Here is a 16,995-nt window from a genome sequence, read left to right as displayed (position 1 = left end):
TTAGCATTTATATTTTTCAAAAAGATAGGCTTATAGCCCGAGAAGAAACAAAAGCACAGATACTAAGTGACTGACTTCCTTGGTGGCACTACCACATCAACAACTACTGAATCTTAGGTTCAGAACATGGGATTCTAGTAAGTTCTGATATTGAGAAGCTGAAATCCTTATTATTACCATCAGCAACCTTCTCCACTCTAGAGCTTTCGTAATGAGTGTTTAATTAATTCACAGATCTGTCTCACTTTCAGCATGCACACTAGCCAGTGTGGCACGATGAACATATGAACTGAAAAACTGACTTAAATTCATAATCTGCTCATCCTGCCAGCCTTAGCTTAAGTCCCAGTTCTTCCATGAAGCCCTCTAAATTCCTCTCTTTGAAAGCATTCACTTATCAAAGGTTTTCTTGAGCACCAGTTACGTGCCAGCCATTCTTGCCCAGAACAGGGAACACAGAAATAAGTGTGGTAGATGATCCTATTGTTTGCAGCTCCTGGCTGCTTCCACCCCGAGAGAGGATCGTATATCCTCTTACCCCATCCTACTCCACATCATCAGGCTTGGTCATGTCAGTTGCTCTGGCAAGCAGAATTGATATATGCTCCTTCTGAGCAGATTTTAAGAAACAATAAGTGTTTCTTTTGTTCTATTTTTCTCTCTGCCAGGACAATGCATGTCCAAATAGAAACTGCTGCTTCAGCAGAGACCCTAAAATGAAGACACGTGGAATAGAATTACAGCTGTAGACAGCTGCCACAGTCCATATATTAGGTGAGTGAAGAAAAAACTGTTGCTGTTATATGGCACTGAGACTTTCAGACTGTTACACAGCATAACGTTGTGAAAACTGACTAATACAGTGGGTTACAATGTTTGAGGAGGTCACAATCTAGTGGAATGTCTATTACACATATCAATCTGTATCAGGGAAATTGTCATTTCCTGAGAATTATCGTTTCTAATAGTTTTCTATGTGCATGTCTGGCCTTGAACATAAGATTAGAGCAAGCATGTTGTCTTTTGATCTACTGAATATTTGCATGTGCTTTGACAGTCAACAGTCAACAAACAGCTATGGAGTGATTGCTAGAGGCCATGCTATTTTCCTTTTCTGTTAGCATCAATTTGTTCTTGGTATGACCAAGGAAACACAGCAAGATAAATTGGAGTGAAAAAGAAAAAGTTAAATATTACCGTTTTCATTACAACTCACTGAAAATGGTGATTTCCTTAAATGAGTATTTTGGACATAGAAAAAAAATCTATTACATTTAAAAACTAGTATAAAACATAACATGAGCTATTTGTAAATCATTAGTGTGTTCCTGAAAGTTGTCTATGAGCACTTAATTTTACAGCTAGGCAAAGATATTACCAAATGACATTTGAATATCAATAGGCAGAAGAAATAATGAACTTAGATGACTAAAAAGAGAGAATACTGTCATGTTCTCTCATGTCTAAATTGCCCTAATGATTAAAAATGTTTTAAAAACTCGTTTGTGGAACAAATTTCATGATATTCAAATATTTCATTTTCAGGCATATATACACAAAAAGTCTTATCTCAGAAAAATGACATTAAAGGGTCTAAAGATATTAGATGCTCATTCTCAAACATGAACAAAGTAACTGATTAACTTTAAAATCTCTTACTTATTAATTAATTGTTAGTAATTACCGGTCTTTTCTTGTACAAAAGATATGAAAGATGCAGAATGTTGATTCCCAGGAACACCGAGTTCCAGATCATGATATCCAAGGCACATCGGTAGAGAGTGGCCCAGACGACATAAAGGGCACATCCTGTGAACAATGAAGTGGGCATGTTAGATGTCTTGTAGCTTAATAAGCTTGTCTTGTAGCTTCAGCATGTAGCTTAATACATCTGTCATCCTCTGTATATAAAATAAACCAAACACATCTTGGAAAAACCTGTCAAATATCACTTTGTTACATTTTGGTTTTTGTTTGATTACCGAACCAAACCAAGTCACATGTTGTTGCAGAAAACTTGTAAAGTATAAAACTCATTTTTAAAAGGAGAACAGAACCTCATAATTCTACTACTTAAAAGATAGCCACTGTTGATAGTTAATACTGACTCACACTTTTTCTCTATTTTTAACTGATGGCAAACCTAATGAATCCACAATTTAAAACTTACTTTTTAACTTATTGCAGTGATTTTCTCATTTCATTAAAGCAGTTCATATCATTTCATGGGAAATAGATGGGGAAACAGTGGAAACAGTGTCAGACTTTATTTTTTGGGGGCTCCAAAATCACTGCAGATGCTGACTGCAGCCATGAAATTAAAAGATGCTTACTCCTCTTGGAAGGAAAGTTATGACCAACTTAGATAGCATATTAAAAGGCAGAGACATTACTTTGCCAACAAAGGTCCGTCTAGTCAAGGCTATGGTTTTTCCAGTGGTCATGTATGGATGTGAGAGTTGGACTGTAAAGAAAGCTGAGTATCGAAGAATTGAGCTTTTGAACTGTGGTGCTGGAGAAGACTCTTGAGAGTCCCTTGAACTGCAAGGAGATCCAACCAGTCCATCCTAAAGGAGATCGATCCTGGGTGTTCATTGGAAGGACTGATGCTGAAGCTGAAACTCCAATACTTTGGCCACCTCATGAGAAGAGTTGACTCACTGGAAAAGACTCTGATGCTGGGAGGGACTGGGGGCAGGAGGAGAAGGGGATGACAGAGAATGAGATGGCTGGATGGCATCATCGATTTGATGGACGAGTTTGGGTAAACTCCGGGAGTTGGTGATGGAGAGGGAGGCCTGGCGTGCTGCGATTCATGGGGTCGCAAAGAGTCGGACACAACTGAGCGACTGAACTGAATATATAGTTTTAATTGACTGTAACTGATTAACCATAATTTATTTAACTATCTCCCTGCTGGTGGACAGGTGAAATATTTTGGCTGTAATTTTAAAAATATATATTTATTTTGGCTGCATCAGGTCTTAGTTGTGGCATGCAGGATCTATTTCCCTGACCAGGGATCAAACCCAAGCCCCTTGCATTGGGAACGCAGAGTCTTAGTTACTGCACTACCAGGGAAGTCCCTGTAATTTCTGATAAAAGCAGCTTTATATATAAAGATGTATCTGTTCTTGTGACTACTTGCTTGGGGTGGATGACCCAACAGTGAGCTGAGGGAATAAGCTTTATAGAACCTGATGACATTAAAGGACTGTTTTCCAAAAGATTTGTGCAAATTTGCAGTTTCTTTTGATTGGTTTTAAGATGGGAGAATCAGTATATATTTTAAAATTAAAATTATCCATATCAGTTATCAATACAAATATATCAATAGCACATACACACGGTTAAACTAAATCTTCCATTTTAAAAAAGTTATTCACTTGCAATTTTAAAATTTCATTAAAATGATGTGGGACACCTGAATAATAACCCAAAGTGTAAAAATTTTAAAGTTCTTTAGATAATGAGTGAGTGACTGAAGTCACTCAGTTATGTCTGACCCTTTGCTACCCCGTGGACTGTAGCCCACAAGGCTCCTCCGTCCATGGGATTCTCCAGGCAAGAATACTGGAGTGGGTTGCCATAACAAATACTGAAGACATGTAAAATCTTATTACTTAAAGGAGACAGGGTAACATGATGGAAGGACTGACTGGGAAGCTGAAGAACCCAAATTATAGTCCTGGTTTGGCTAGTTTTCTCTGGTCTTAACCTTGGATGATTCATTTGATTTCTCCAAGGTCTCAGTTGCTTTATTTCTACAGTGTTGGACTAGGTTATCTCCCTTGGTCTGTTCCAACTCCAAAATTCTGTCTTAAAAGTCATAATTAGCTTTTGCTTCTTTATAGGGTGTGGTTTTATTTCTTCCCTCAATATTCTGTTCCTCCTGCTATAATCCCTACCTGACCCAGAGGTAACAGCCACAGACCCCTACCTTCCAGCCATCCTTCCAGCACTTTCTTTGACCCTTCCTGTCGTTATCATATATTTCAGGCACAGTGAGCTACTTTTCGGGCTTCCCTGGTGGCTCAGAGGTTAAAGCGTCTGCCTCCAATGCGGGAGACCCGGGTTCGATCCCTGGGTCGGGAAGATCCCCTGGAGAAGGAAAAGGTAACCCACTCCAGTATTCTTGCCTGGAGAATCCCATGGACGGAGAAGCCTGGTAGGCTACAGTCCACGGGGTCGCATAGAGGCGGACATGACTGAGCGACAGAATGGAACGAAACGGAGCTACTTTTCACCCTCCCTCAATGTGCTGGATCTCCCCCTCCTCTCCTTTCACCTGGATACCACACACACCCACACTCAGAGGAATCCTGTTCATCTTCCCAAAGCCAGCTCCACTGCCATCTCTGCAGTGCACCCTGGTCTGCTTTCCCGCTGAGCCCATCACCCTGTCCATTTCCCCCTGTCACTGGAATGCCCACCTGCATCACAGCATCTGATGTGACTGCCCACTTGTTTCTCTCTGGCCCCCAAAAGAGTATCTTTCTCAAGAATGCAGACTGCATTGTTCACTTTCTGTCTGACATTTTACAGGTGCTCAAAAATGTAACTGAATAAATGAATCACCAGGGACATAATCACACAGAGAGTAACTTTTCCAGAATCACTGGCTAAAATGGTAAATTCATCTGTTTTAGTATTTTGATATGGATTAATTTAACTTGCTTCATCAGGGTTAACAGAGTATCTCCCTAAAATTTTATTTTAACTATTGTGTCTGGGCAACTATTTTTGTTCCCAGTGTTGCTTTACTGCTCCCAGCATGTAAACACCTATTCAAATAATGATAGTTAAAACTATAGAGTATTTACTATATGCCAGGCACTATTGTAAGTCAAATATCACATACACACACACTCATAAACACTCAATTCTCAAACCCCAGGAGGTGGTGTTATTTTTACTCTTCTTTGACACCCGGGGAAACTGAGCTATAGAAAGGTTATTGCCCCAGTTAATAACAGTTGGCAAGTGCTGGAACCAGGATTGTAATAACACAGTCTGGCTCAAAAGTTTGCACTCTAAAACACAAAAATGGATTTCTGATGTCCAAAATCAGAAACATATGAACATATTGTTAGCTTTATCTAAAGTACAAAAGGGTAAAGGCCTATGTTCTAACTTACTCGATGTACTGCTAATTTGCTAATGAAGGCTCATATTTTTGGTATGCTATAGACCCTCCCCAATACAAAGCCCATCAGATGCAAGTTATAGAAAAATTCTATATAACATCAGTTAAGTATCTTACCTACAGCTAACATCCCCCTAAGAAGTATCATATGAAGGTGAAGTGTAGTTGGAATAACCAATCCAATTGCGAAAAAAATATTTGCTACATGAAAAACTAGATGATGTATCTCTCTCCAGTTTTCACAAGTGGTATCATTGGAAGGCACAGGTAGGATTCTTTCTAACTCAGGTGTAAAACTTATTGCAGTTGCTTCTGCCAGTGGGCTGGACTTGGTATAATTCATCTTGAAAATTCCTGTAAAAATGAAAAAACGAAAGGACAGTCAAAAAATGGCAGCTGTATCTTATCACCCACCCCTATGGGTATTATCAGTTCAGTTCAGTTCAGTTGCTCAGTTGTGTCTGACTCTCCGTGACCCCATGAATCACAGCACGCCAGGCCTCCCTGTCCATCACCAACTCCCGGAGTTCACTCAAACTCATGTCCACAGAGTCAGTGACGCCATCCAGCCATCTCATTCTTGATCATCCCCTTCTTCTCCCGCCCCCAATCATTCCCAGCATCAGAGTCTTTTCCAGTGAGTCAACTCGTCGCATGAGGTGGCCAAAGTATTGCAGTTTCAGCTTTAGCATCAGTCCTTCCAATGAACACCCAGGATCGATCTCCCTTAGAATGGACTGGTTGGATCTCCTTGCAGTCCAAGGGACTCTCAACAGTCTTCTCCAACACCACAGTTCAAAAGCATCAATTCTTCGGCGATCAGCTTTCTTCACAGTCCAACTCTCACATCCATACATGACCACTGGAAAAACCATAGCCTTGACTAGACGGACCTTTGTTGGCAAAGTAATGCCTTTGCTTTTTAATATATTATCAAGGTTGGTCATAATTTTCCTTCCAAGGAGTAAGCGTCTTTTAATTTCATGGCTACAGTCAGCATCTGCAGTGATTTTGGAGCCCAAAAAAATAAAGTCTGACACTGTTTCCACTGTTTTTCCATCTATTTCCCATGAAGTGATGGGACCAGATGCCATGATCTTTGTTTTCTGAATGTTGAGCTTCAAGCCAAACTTTTCACTCTCCTCTTTCACTTTCATCAAGAGGCTTTTGAGTTCCTCTACACTTTCTGCCATAAGGGTAGTGTCATCTGCATATCTGAGATTATTGATATTTCTCCCAGCAATCTTGATTCCAGCTTGTGCTTCCTCCAGCCCAGCATTCCTCATGATGTACTCTGCATATAAGTTAAATAAGCAAGGTGACAATATATAGCCTTGACGCACTCCTTTTCCTATTTGGAACCAGCCTGTTGTTCCATGTACAGTTCTGACTGTTGCTTCCTTAACTGCATACAGGTTTCTCAAGAGGCAGGTCAGGTGGCCTGGTATCCCCATCTCTTTCAGAATTGTCCACAGTTTATTGTGATCCACACAGTCAAAGGCTTTGGCATGGTCAATGAAGCAGAAATAGATGCTCTTCTGGAACTCTCTTGCTTTCTCCATGATCCAGCGGATGTTGGCAATTTGATCTCTGGTGCCTCTGCCTTTCCTAAAACCTGCTTGAACATCTGGGAGTTCACGGTTCACATATTGCTGAAGCCTGGCTTGGAGAATTTTGAGCATGACTTTACTAGCATGTGAGATGAGTGCAATTGTGCGGTAGTTTGAGCATTCTTTGGCATTGCCTTTCTTTGGGATTGGAATGAAGACTGGCCTTTTCCAGTCCTGTGGCCACTGCTGAGTTTTCCAAATTTGCTGCCATATTGAGTGCAGCACTTTCACAGCATCATCTTTCAAGACTTGAAATAGCTCAACTGGAATTCCATCACCTCCACTAGCTTTGTTCTTAGTGATGCTTTCTAAGGCCCACTTGACTTCACATTCCAAGATATCTGGCTCTAGATCAGTGATCACGTTATCGTGACTATCTTGCTCGTGTAGATCTTTTTTGTACAGTTCTTCTGTGTATTCTTGTCACCTCTTCTTAATATCTTCTGCTTCTGTTAGGTCCATACCATTTCTGTCCTTTATCGAGCCCATCGTTGCATGAAATGTTCCCTTGGAATCTCGAATTTTCTTGAAGAGATCCCTTATCTTTCCTATTCTGTTGTTTTCCTCTATTTCTTTGCATTGATCACTGAAGAAGGCTTTCTTATCTCTCCTTTCTATTCTTTGGAACTCTGCATTCAGATGCTTATATCTTTCCTTTTATTTCTGTGAACTACATGTTGGTAAATAGACTTGGCTGGTGCTTATGAATTAGACAGACCTAGGTTCAAATTCCCACTCTGTCACATATTAAATGTATCGATTTTCTTATCTGTTAATGATGATAATACTTCATTGACTTTATGATGAAATATACAAAATACTTAGGATAGTGCATAACTATTCCCTGATGTAAATACCTATACATATCTACATTTATCTATTAATATGTTTGTATCTAAACATACTTGGTGGGGTAGAGAGGAGGGAGGGATTTAACTAGCCTATAAACAATCACCAATATTCATAAACCACAGCAATTTAAAAGTTATTTAATATACTTTTCTATTATGCTGCCTCTGCTGCTGCTGCTGCTGCTGGAGACACTGAATCCAAACACAAGAAAAATAACTAGAAAAGGGTTTTCTGAATACTTTGAAAAATTAACACCTTGTTATTTACTATTTGAAGGCTTAGGATGTTTTGTTGTTGTTTAGTCGCTAAGTCGTGTCCGACTCTTTGTAACCCCATGGACTGCAGCCTGTCAGGCTCTTATGCCCATTAATTTTCCAGGGAAGAAAATGGGAGTAGCATGACATTTCCTCCTCCAGGGGATGTTCCCGACCTAGGGATCAAACCTGCATTTTTTGCATCTCCTGCATTGGCAGGTGGATTCTTGACCAGTAACGCCGCTGTTAATCACTATAGCATATATACGTATGTGCTGCATTCTCATATTGTTGTTCAGTCACTAAGTCATGTCTGACTCTTTGTGACCCCTTGCCGTGTAGCACTCCAGTCTCCTCTGTCCTCCACTATCTCCTGGGGTTTGCTCTTATTCACGTCCATTGAGTCGGTGATGCTATCTAACCAGCTCATCCTCTACCGCCCTCTTCTCCTTTTGCCCTCAATCTTTCCCAGCATCAGGGTCTTTTCCAGTGAGTCAGCGCTTCCCATCAGGTGGCCAAACTATTGGAGCTTCAGTTTCAGTATCAGTCCTTCCAATGAATATTCAGGGTTGATTTCCTTTAAGATTGACCACTTTGACCTCCTTGCAGACCAAGAGACTCTCAAGAGTCTTCTCCAGCACCACAATTCAAAATCATCAATTCTTTGGTGCTCAGCCTTCTTCATGGACCAACTCTCACATCCATACATGACTACTGGAAAAACCATAGCTTTGACTATACGGAACTTTGTCCACAATGTGATGTCTCTGTTTTTTAATACACTGTCTAGGTTTGTCATAGCTTTCCTTCCAAGGAGCAAGCGTCTTTTAATTTCATGGTTGCAGTCACCATCTGCAGTGATTTTGGAGCCCAAGAAAATAAGATCTGTCACTGCTTCCACTTTTCCCCCCTCTATCTGCCATGAAGTTATGGAACCAGATGCCATGATGTTCGTTTTTTGAATGTTGGATTTTAAGCCTGCTTTTTCACTCTTCTCTTTCACCCTCATCATGAGGCTCTTTAGTTCCTCTATATTTTCTGCCATTAGAGTCATACCATCTGCATATCTGAGGTTGTTGATATTTCTCCTGGCAATCTTGATTCCAGCTTGTGATTCATCCAGCCTGGCGTTTCATATGATGTACTTTGCATATAAGTTAAATAAGCAGAGTAATAATATACAGCCTTGATGTACTCCTTTCCCAAATTTGAACCATGTCTAGTTCTAACTGTTGCTTCTTCAGCTGCATACAGGTTTCTCAGGAGACAGGGAAGGTGGTCTGGTATTCCCATCTCTTGAAGAATTTTCCACAGTTTATTGTCATCCATACAGTCAAAGGCTTTAGCATAGTCAATGGAACAAAAGTAGATGTTTTTCTGGAACTCCCTTGCTTTCTCCATGATTCCAGTAAATGTTGGCAGTTTGATCTCTGGTTCCTCTGCCTCTTTGAAACCCAGCTTGTATATCTAGAAGTTCTTGGTTCACATACTGCTGTAGCCTAGCTTGAAGAATTCTGAGTATAACCTTGTGAACATGTGAAATGAATGCAACTGTACAACAGTTTGAACATTCTTTGCTGTGCTGTGCTTAGTCACTCAGCCGTGTCCAACTCTTTGCAGTCCCATAGACTGTAGCCCACCAGGCTCCTCTGTGCATGGGGATTCTCCAGGCAAGAATACTGAAATAGATTACCATGCCCTCCTCCAGGGGATATTCCCAACCCAGGGATTGAACCTAGGTTTCCTGCACTGCAGGTGGATTCTTTACCATCTGAGCCAGAAGGGAAGCCCAAACATTCTTTGGCATTGCCCTTCTTTGGGTTTGGAATGAAAACTGACCTTTACCTGTCCTGTGGCCCCTGCTGAGTTTTCAAAAATTGCTGAAATATTGAGTAGAGCACTTTAACAGCACTGTCTTTTAGGATCAGCTGAAATTCCGTCACCTCCACTAGCTTTGTTTGTAGTAATTCTTTGTATAGAACCAGTTGACATCACATTCCAGGATGTCTGGCTTTTAGGTGAGTGACCACACCATTGTGGTTATCCAGGTCATTAAGACTTTTTCTATAATGTTCTTCTGTGTATTCTTGCCACCTCTTTTTAATCTCTTCTGCTTCTGTTGGGTCCTTACCATTACAGTCCTTTATTGTGCCCACCATTGCATGAAAGCTGGAATCAACATTGAAATATCAATAAACTCAGATATGCAAATGACACCACCCTTATGGCAGAAAGTGAAGAGGTGCTAAAGAGCCTCTTGATGAAAGTAAAGAGGAGCGTGAAAAAGCTGGCTTAAAACTCAACATTCAAAAAACTAAGGCCATGGCATATGGTCCAATCACTTCATGGCATACAGGTGGAGAAACAATGGAAACAGTGGTAGACTTCATTTTCTTGGGCTCCAAAAATCACTGCAGATGGGACTGCAGCCATGAAATCAAAAGACTCTTACTCCTTGAAAGAAAAGCTATGACCAACCTAGACAGTATATTAAAAAGCAGAGTCATTACTTTGCCAACAAAGGTCCATCTAGTCAAAGCTATGGTTTTTCCAGTAGTCATGTAAGGATGTGAGAGTTGGACCATAAAGAGAAATGAATGCCAAATAATTGATGCTTTTGAACTGTGGTGTTGGAGGAGACTCTTGAGATTCCTCTGGACTGCAAGGAGATCAAACCAGTCGGTCCTAAAGGAAATTCAGTTCAGTTCAGTCGCTCAGTCGTGTCCGACTCTTTGCGACCCCATGAACCACAGCACGCCAGCCCTCCCTGTCCATCACCAACTCCCAGAGTCCACCCAAACCCATGTCCATTGAGTTGGTGATGCCATCTAACCATCTCATCCTCTGTCATCCCCTTCTCCTGCCCTCAATCTTTCCCAGCATCAGGGTCTTTTCAAATGAGTCAGTTCTTCGCATCAGGTGGCCAAAGTATTGGAGTTTCAGATTCAGGATCAGTCCTTCCAATGAATATTCAGGACTGATTTCCTTTAGGATGGACTGGTTGGATCTCCTTGCAGTCCAAGGGACTTTCAAGAGTCTTCTCAAACACCACAGTTCAAAAGCATCAATTCTTCGGCGCTCAGCTTTCTTTATAGTCTCTCTCACATCCATACATGACCACTGGAAAAACTGCTTTTCAATATGCTGTCTAGCTTAGTCATAACTTTCCTTCCAAGGAGTAAGCGTCTTTTAATTTCATGGCTGCAATCACCATCAGCAGTGATTTTGGAGCCCAGAAAAATAGTCAGCCACTGTTTCCACTGTTTCCTCATCTATTTGCTATGAAGTGATGGGACTGGATGCCATGATCGTAATTTTCTGAATGTTGAGCTTTAAGCCAAATTTTCACTCTCCTCTTTCACTTTCATCAAGAGGCCCTTTAGTTCTTCTTCATTTCTGCCATAAGGGTGGCATCATCTGCATATCTGAGGTTATTAATATTTCTCCCAGCAATCTTGATTCCAGCTTGTGCTTCCTCCAGCCCAGCGTTTCTCATGATGTACTCTGCACATAAGTTAAATCAGCAGGGTGACAATATACAGCCTTGACTCCTTTTCCTATTTGGAACCAGTCTGTTTTTCCATGTCCTGAATATTCATTGGAGGGACTGAGGCAGAAGCTGAAGCTCCAATACTTTGGCCACCTGATGCGAAGAACTGACTCACTGGAAAAGACCCTAATGCTGGGAAAGATTGAAGGCAGAAGGAGAAGGGGACGACAGAGGATGAGATGGTTGGATGGCATCATTAACTTGATGGACATGAGTTTGAGCAAGCTCCAGGAGTTGGTGATGGACAGGGAAGCCTGGCAAGTTGCAGTCCATGGGGTCGCAAAGAGTTGGACACGACTGAGTGACTGAACTGAACTTGCATGAAATGTTCCCTTAATATCTCCAATTTTCTTGAAGAGATCTCTAGTCTTTCTTATTCTGTTTTCCTCTATTTCTCTGCATTGTTCATTTAAGAAGGCTTTTTTAAATCTTGCTTTGCTATTCTCTGGAACTCTGCGTTCAGTTGGGTATATCTTTCCCTTTCTCCTTTGGCTTTTGCTCCTCTTCTTTACTCAGCTGTTTGAAAAGCCTCCTCAGAATACCACTTTGCCATCTTGCATTTCTCTTTCTTTGGGATGGTTTTGGTCCCTGCCTCCTGTACAGTGTTATGAACCTCCGTCCATAGCTCTTCAGGCACTCTGTGTACCAGACCTAATCCCTTGAATCTATTTCTCACTTCCACTGTATAATCATAAGGGATTTGATTTAGTTCATACTTGAATGGCCTAGTGGTTTTGCCTACTTTCTTCAACTTAAGCCTGAATTTTGCAATAGGGAGCTCATGATCTGAGCCACAGTCTGCTCCAGGTCTCATTTTTGCTGAATATATACAGCATCTCCATCTTTGACTGCAAAGAACACAATCAGTCTGATTTTGGTATTGACCATCTGATAATGTCCATGTGTAGAGTCCTCTTTTGGGTTGTTGGAAAAGGGTGTTTGCTCTGACTAGCATGTCCTCTTGACAAAACCCTGTTAACTTTTGCCCTGCTTCATTTTGTACTCTCAGGCCAAACTTGCCTGTTATTCCAGATATCTCGACTTCCTATTTTTGCATTCCAATCCCCTATGATGAAAAAGACATCTTTTTTTGGTGTTAGTTCTAAGCGTTGTAGGTCTTCATAGAACCAGTCAACTTTAATGGCCCTGCACGGCATGGCTAATAGCGTCATTGAGTTACACAAGCACCTTTGCTGTGATAAGGCTGTGCTCCATGAGGAAGACATTAACATATACACACATAATAACTCTATTACTATAGTCATTTTATGTACAGAGAGAGTTAACATTTACTCCTTTAGCCATCTAATTTAAACATTTACTTCTTTCCCATAAAAATTCTAGTTAGAAGCATCTCACAAATTGAAAAGTAGTAAACTTCCAGGTTCTTTATATGTAGGAGGGGTCATGAGTATGTATTTGACTATTTAATATTAGAATCAGTAGCAAATACATTTCAAAGAAAATACATTTCACACGTTTACATAAACCAGGACTGGAAAAGGTCAGTCTTCATCCCAATCCCAAAGAAAGAGAATGCCAAAGAATACTCAAACTACCGCACAATTGCACTCATTTCACATGCTAGTAAAGTCATGCTCAAAATTCTCCAAGCTAGGCTTCAGCAATATGTGAACCGTGAACTCCCAGGTGTTCAAGCAGGTTTTAGAAAAGGCAGAGGAACCAGAGATCAAATTGCCAACATCCGCTGGATCATGGAGAAAGCAAGAGAGTTCCAGAAAAACATCTATTTCTGCTTCATTGACTATGCCAAAGCCTTTGACTGTGTGGATCACAATAAACTGTGGCAAATTCTGAAACAGATGGGAATACCAGACCACCTGACCTGCCTCTTGAGAAACCTGTATGCAGGTCAGGAAGCTAGAGTTAGAACTGTACATGGAACAACAGACTGGTTCCAAATAGGAAAATGAGTACGTTAAGGTTGTATATTGTCACCCTGCTTATTTAACTTCTATGCAGAGTACATCATGAGGAACGCTGGGCTGGAAGAAGCACAAGCTGGAATCAAGACTGCTGGGGGAAATATCAATAACCTCAGATATGCAGATTACACCATCCTTATGGCAGAAAGTGAAGAGGAACTCAAAAGCCTCTTGATGAAAGTGAAAGAGGAGAGTGAAAAGGTTTTCTTAAAGCTCAACATTCAGAAAACAAAGATCATGGCATCTGTCCCATCACTTCAAGGGAAATAGATGGGGAAACAGTGGAAACAGTGTCAGACTTTATTTTTGGGGGCTCCAAAATCACTGCGGATGTTGATTGCAGCCATGATATTAAAAGATGCTTGCTCCTTGGAAGGAAAGTTATGACCAACCTAGATAGTATATTAAAGAGCAGAGACATTACTTTGCCAACAAAGGTCTGTCTAGTCAAGGCTATGGTTTTTCCCGTGGTCATGTATGGATGTGAGAGTTGGACTGTGAAGAAAGCTGATTGCTGAAGAATTGATGCTTTTGAACTGTGGTGCTGGAGAAGACTCGAGAGTCCTTTGGACTGCAAGGAGATCGAACCAGTTCATTCTGAAGGAGATCGATCCTGGGTGTTCATTGGAAGGACTGATGCTAAAGCTGAAACTCCAATACTTTGGCCACCTCATGCGAAGAGCTGAATCACTGGAAAAGACTCTGATGCTGGGAATGATTGGGGGTGGGAGGAGAAGGGGACAACAGAGAATGAGATGGCTGGATGGCATCACCAACTCGATGGACATGAATTTGAGTGAACTCCCTGAGTTGGTGATGGTCAGGGAGGCCTGGCATGCTGTGATTCATGGGGTCGCAAAGAGTCGGACACGACTGAGCGACTGAACTGAACTGTAACACAAAATAGCACTACTTCACGACTATATGATCAGTCTTCTCTGGTACTTTAAAAATACTATTATTAATTATACAAATTGTTCCCTGACAAAAACTATGTAGATTTACAGTATAAGTAAATTGTTCTGTTTCAGGGAAAGAATTCCAAATGGAGACCCAAAATATGTTAAAAATTTCATTTAAAAATATTAATTTCCTTCCAATAAGTTCATACAATAAGCCATATGTTTCCATTTCTTTCTTTTTCATCATACTGAAGTAAAGGTTTCAGGTGGTAGAATCTATTGGTATCAGGTTGGCCATTTTTCAAGGATGTTATTAATGCATTAATATGAAAGAATTCCACATCTCTTAAGATGATAGAAAAACAGGCATGCTTAAATTTACAACAGTAAACAAACAAATCAAAGATCTCATCTCATAATTCTAAAACAGTTCATACACATGAGAAATAGTTGACTTAGATATTGATTTGCTGAAAAAAAGGAACGAAATCATAAAAATTCAACTACTTTTTAATTGAAGTATGGGTGATGTACAATATTATATAAGTTACAAGTGTATGATACAGTGATTCACAATTTTTAAAGGTTATACTCCATTTATAGTTATCATAAAGTACTGGCTATAGTTCTGTGTTGTACAATATATACTTGTAGCTTATTTTATATACAATAGCTTGTACCTCTTAACCCTCTACTTTCCAAATGTTTGAATCAATAAAAATATAAGCCTATTAGGATGGTGGAATCATTATTTTAATAACTCAATTTACACAAAGTTTGTTTTCAAGAACCAAATCAGAATTAATCTCACAATTTTTTCAAGAGGGAGAATGATATTAAACGTTCTCTATCACTCATGATGTCAACATCAGCCTATGCATTAGTATCATATAAGCTAAAATTAACTGCCATTTCTACTGCATTATAGAATGTGTTTTCATTTCCATTGTCCCATTTGTTCATCAAATTACTCTATGTTCTCTACAAGGCAGACTATGTCATATTCATCTAGGTATATCCAAGCCTGGTCTCTGTAGAGAATGCCAGAGGAAGAGGTGAAAGCCATGTGTAAGGTACACAAAAATGACAAACACTTTCAGAAATTACCTTTCAGCCTCCCCAAGCCTAGTAGTAAAGGCAGGAGAGTGCCAAGCCTTCCCGAGGTTGAGAGTCAGGTTCTGTACTATAAGCTCCAGGAAAGCCGACCTAAGTAAGAGAAAGTCACTTCTGCTCTTTGGGTGGCTTTCTTCCTGGGAATTGAGACAACTGGACTAGATGGTCATTGAAACCTTTTCAAGTTTTAATAGCGGCGACCCACTCCAGTGTTCTTGCCTGGAGAATCCCAGGGAAAGGGGAGCCTGGTGGGCTTCCGTCTGTGGGGTCACACAGAGTCGGACACGAATGAAGTGACTTAGCAGCAGCAGCAGCAGCAGCTCTAATAGAGATTTATACAATTAATATGCATTCTCTCTCACATCCACATGATTATACCCATATTGTCAATTAATCCACTGTAATTCAATTTCAGGCTTTTAAAAGTTCTCCAAGTGGAACTAAAAGTACCAATTTATGGTCAAGAAAAATGACAGGAAAACTATGATCTAGTAGCCCAAGAACCAAGGACAGAGTAACATGGATTTTTAAAAGGTGAGTTAATCCTATAACATATTTTGAGGTAGCACACCTTATTAAAATACATAGTCTACATACTACATAGTTATTAACATATGATTCATTTTACTTGTATGTTTATATGTCTACCATTTATCTACAGGTCTACTATTTACCTGTGTATACTTATCTATATGTCTATTTTGAAACGCCAGGGATCTACTGTCAACAAATATTGATAGGGTCTTGCGGGTTTCAATTTCTTTTGACCACTACCTAATGGATTCATGTGGCTTACACTGAATTATCCTTATGCAGAGAATGCACGGGTATAACAGAGAGAGGTTAGACTGGTAAAATGATAAGCATTCACATTAATTCTGACTAAATCAAGAGAAATTTTCTTTCTTGTATTAGCTTCCTTAGAGTCTAATTTCTTAAATTCCCTGTTCTAGTAAAGTCCCATTGATCTGTTGGTTTTCAAATAGGTGTGTGCAGGGCTCAGTAGCTAGATGGTGTAACTAGTCTTAATCCTTTACCAAACTGCAGAAATGTAAAAGGTAACAACAATGAGCAAAAGTTGTGCTCCTGGACTGGCTCAATTCATTCCATAATCCTAACTGAACCTTTGTTTATTTTCGGAATGGTAAAGGGCATCACGTTACCAAGTCTTTTCGCACTTACTCCTGCTTCAAAAGCCAGCAGTTTCTGGGGCTTGTCGGGCCGACAATCGGTTTCCCAAAGCCTCCGAAACGAGGGAGAGAGGGATCACCGGTCCCCTATCCATCTGCACTCCCCAGGCGCCCGGCTCACCTCGCTCCTCAAAGAGGAAAAGCCATATCAACTGTTCTTGGTCCGAAGCTCTCGGGCCCAAGGGGTGTGCAGTGAGCGCCCTGACTCACCTCGCATTCCAGCGGCAGTCCAGGGCGGGCGACACGGTGCGCCCGGCTGCGCGCTGCCTACGCGCGGGACCCGGGGGCCCTACAGGGGTGCGGAAGAGCGTGCTGGGTTCGCGGGTGGGGAGCCCTGGGAGCGTTGCGGGGAGTGGAGAGGCCGAGCTCACCCAGGGCTTACGGGCAGCAGACCGCGGGAACGGACACCCGATGGGGCTGGGGCACCCGAGG

At 40.9% G+C, this 16,995-nt stretch overlaps 1 protein-coding gene across 2 annotated transcripts in view; it reads right to left on the bottom strand.

The window, feature by feature from the left end:
• Positions 1-16,995, bottom strand: part of POPDC1 (popeye domain cAMP effector 1) — a 51,905-nt gene that overhangs the window by 34,470 nt on the left and 440 nt on the right. The window contains exons 1-3 of one of the 2 annotated variants that reach the window (XM_055432934.2): positions 15,368-15,626; positions 5,264-5,500; positions 1,685-1,809 (exon numbers count right to left, since the gene is read on the bottom strand). In XM_055432934.2, coding sequence (XP_055288909.2) covers positions 1,685-1,809; positions 5,264-5,489 — 351 coding nt within the window. In that variant the 5' untranslated portion in view covers positions 5,490-5,500; positions 15,368-15,626. Of the gene's footprint in view, positions 1-1,684; positions 1,810-5,263; positions 5,501-15,367; positions 15,627-16,995 lie in introns of those variants that run through there. The other variant, XM_055432933.2, reaches the window with a different exon arrangement.

This window comes from Moschus berezovskii, chromosome 10 (assembly GCF_049115385.1).
Source record: "Moschus berezovskii isolate FMDL1 chromosome 10, NW_MosBer_1.0, whole genome shotgun sequence".
Taxonomy (NCBI): domain Eukaryota; kingdom Metazoa; phylum Chordata; class Mammalia; order Artiodactyla; family Moschidae; genus Moschus; species Moschus berezovskii.
The sequence above is the reverse complement of the archived record's forward strand: the minus strand, read 5'-3'. Positions and strand labels throughout refer to the sequence as shown.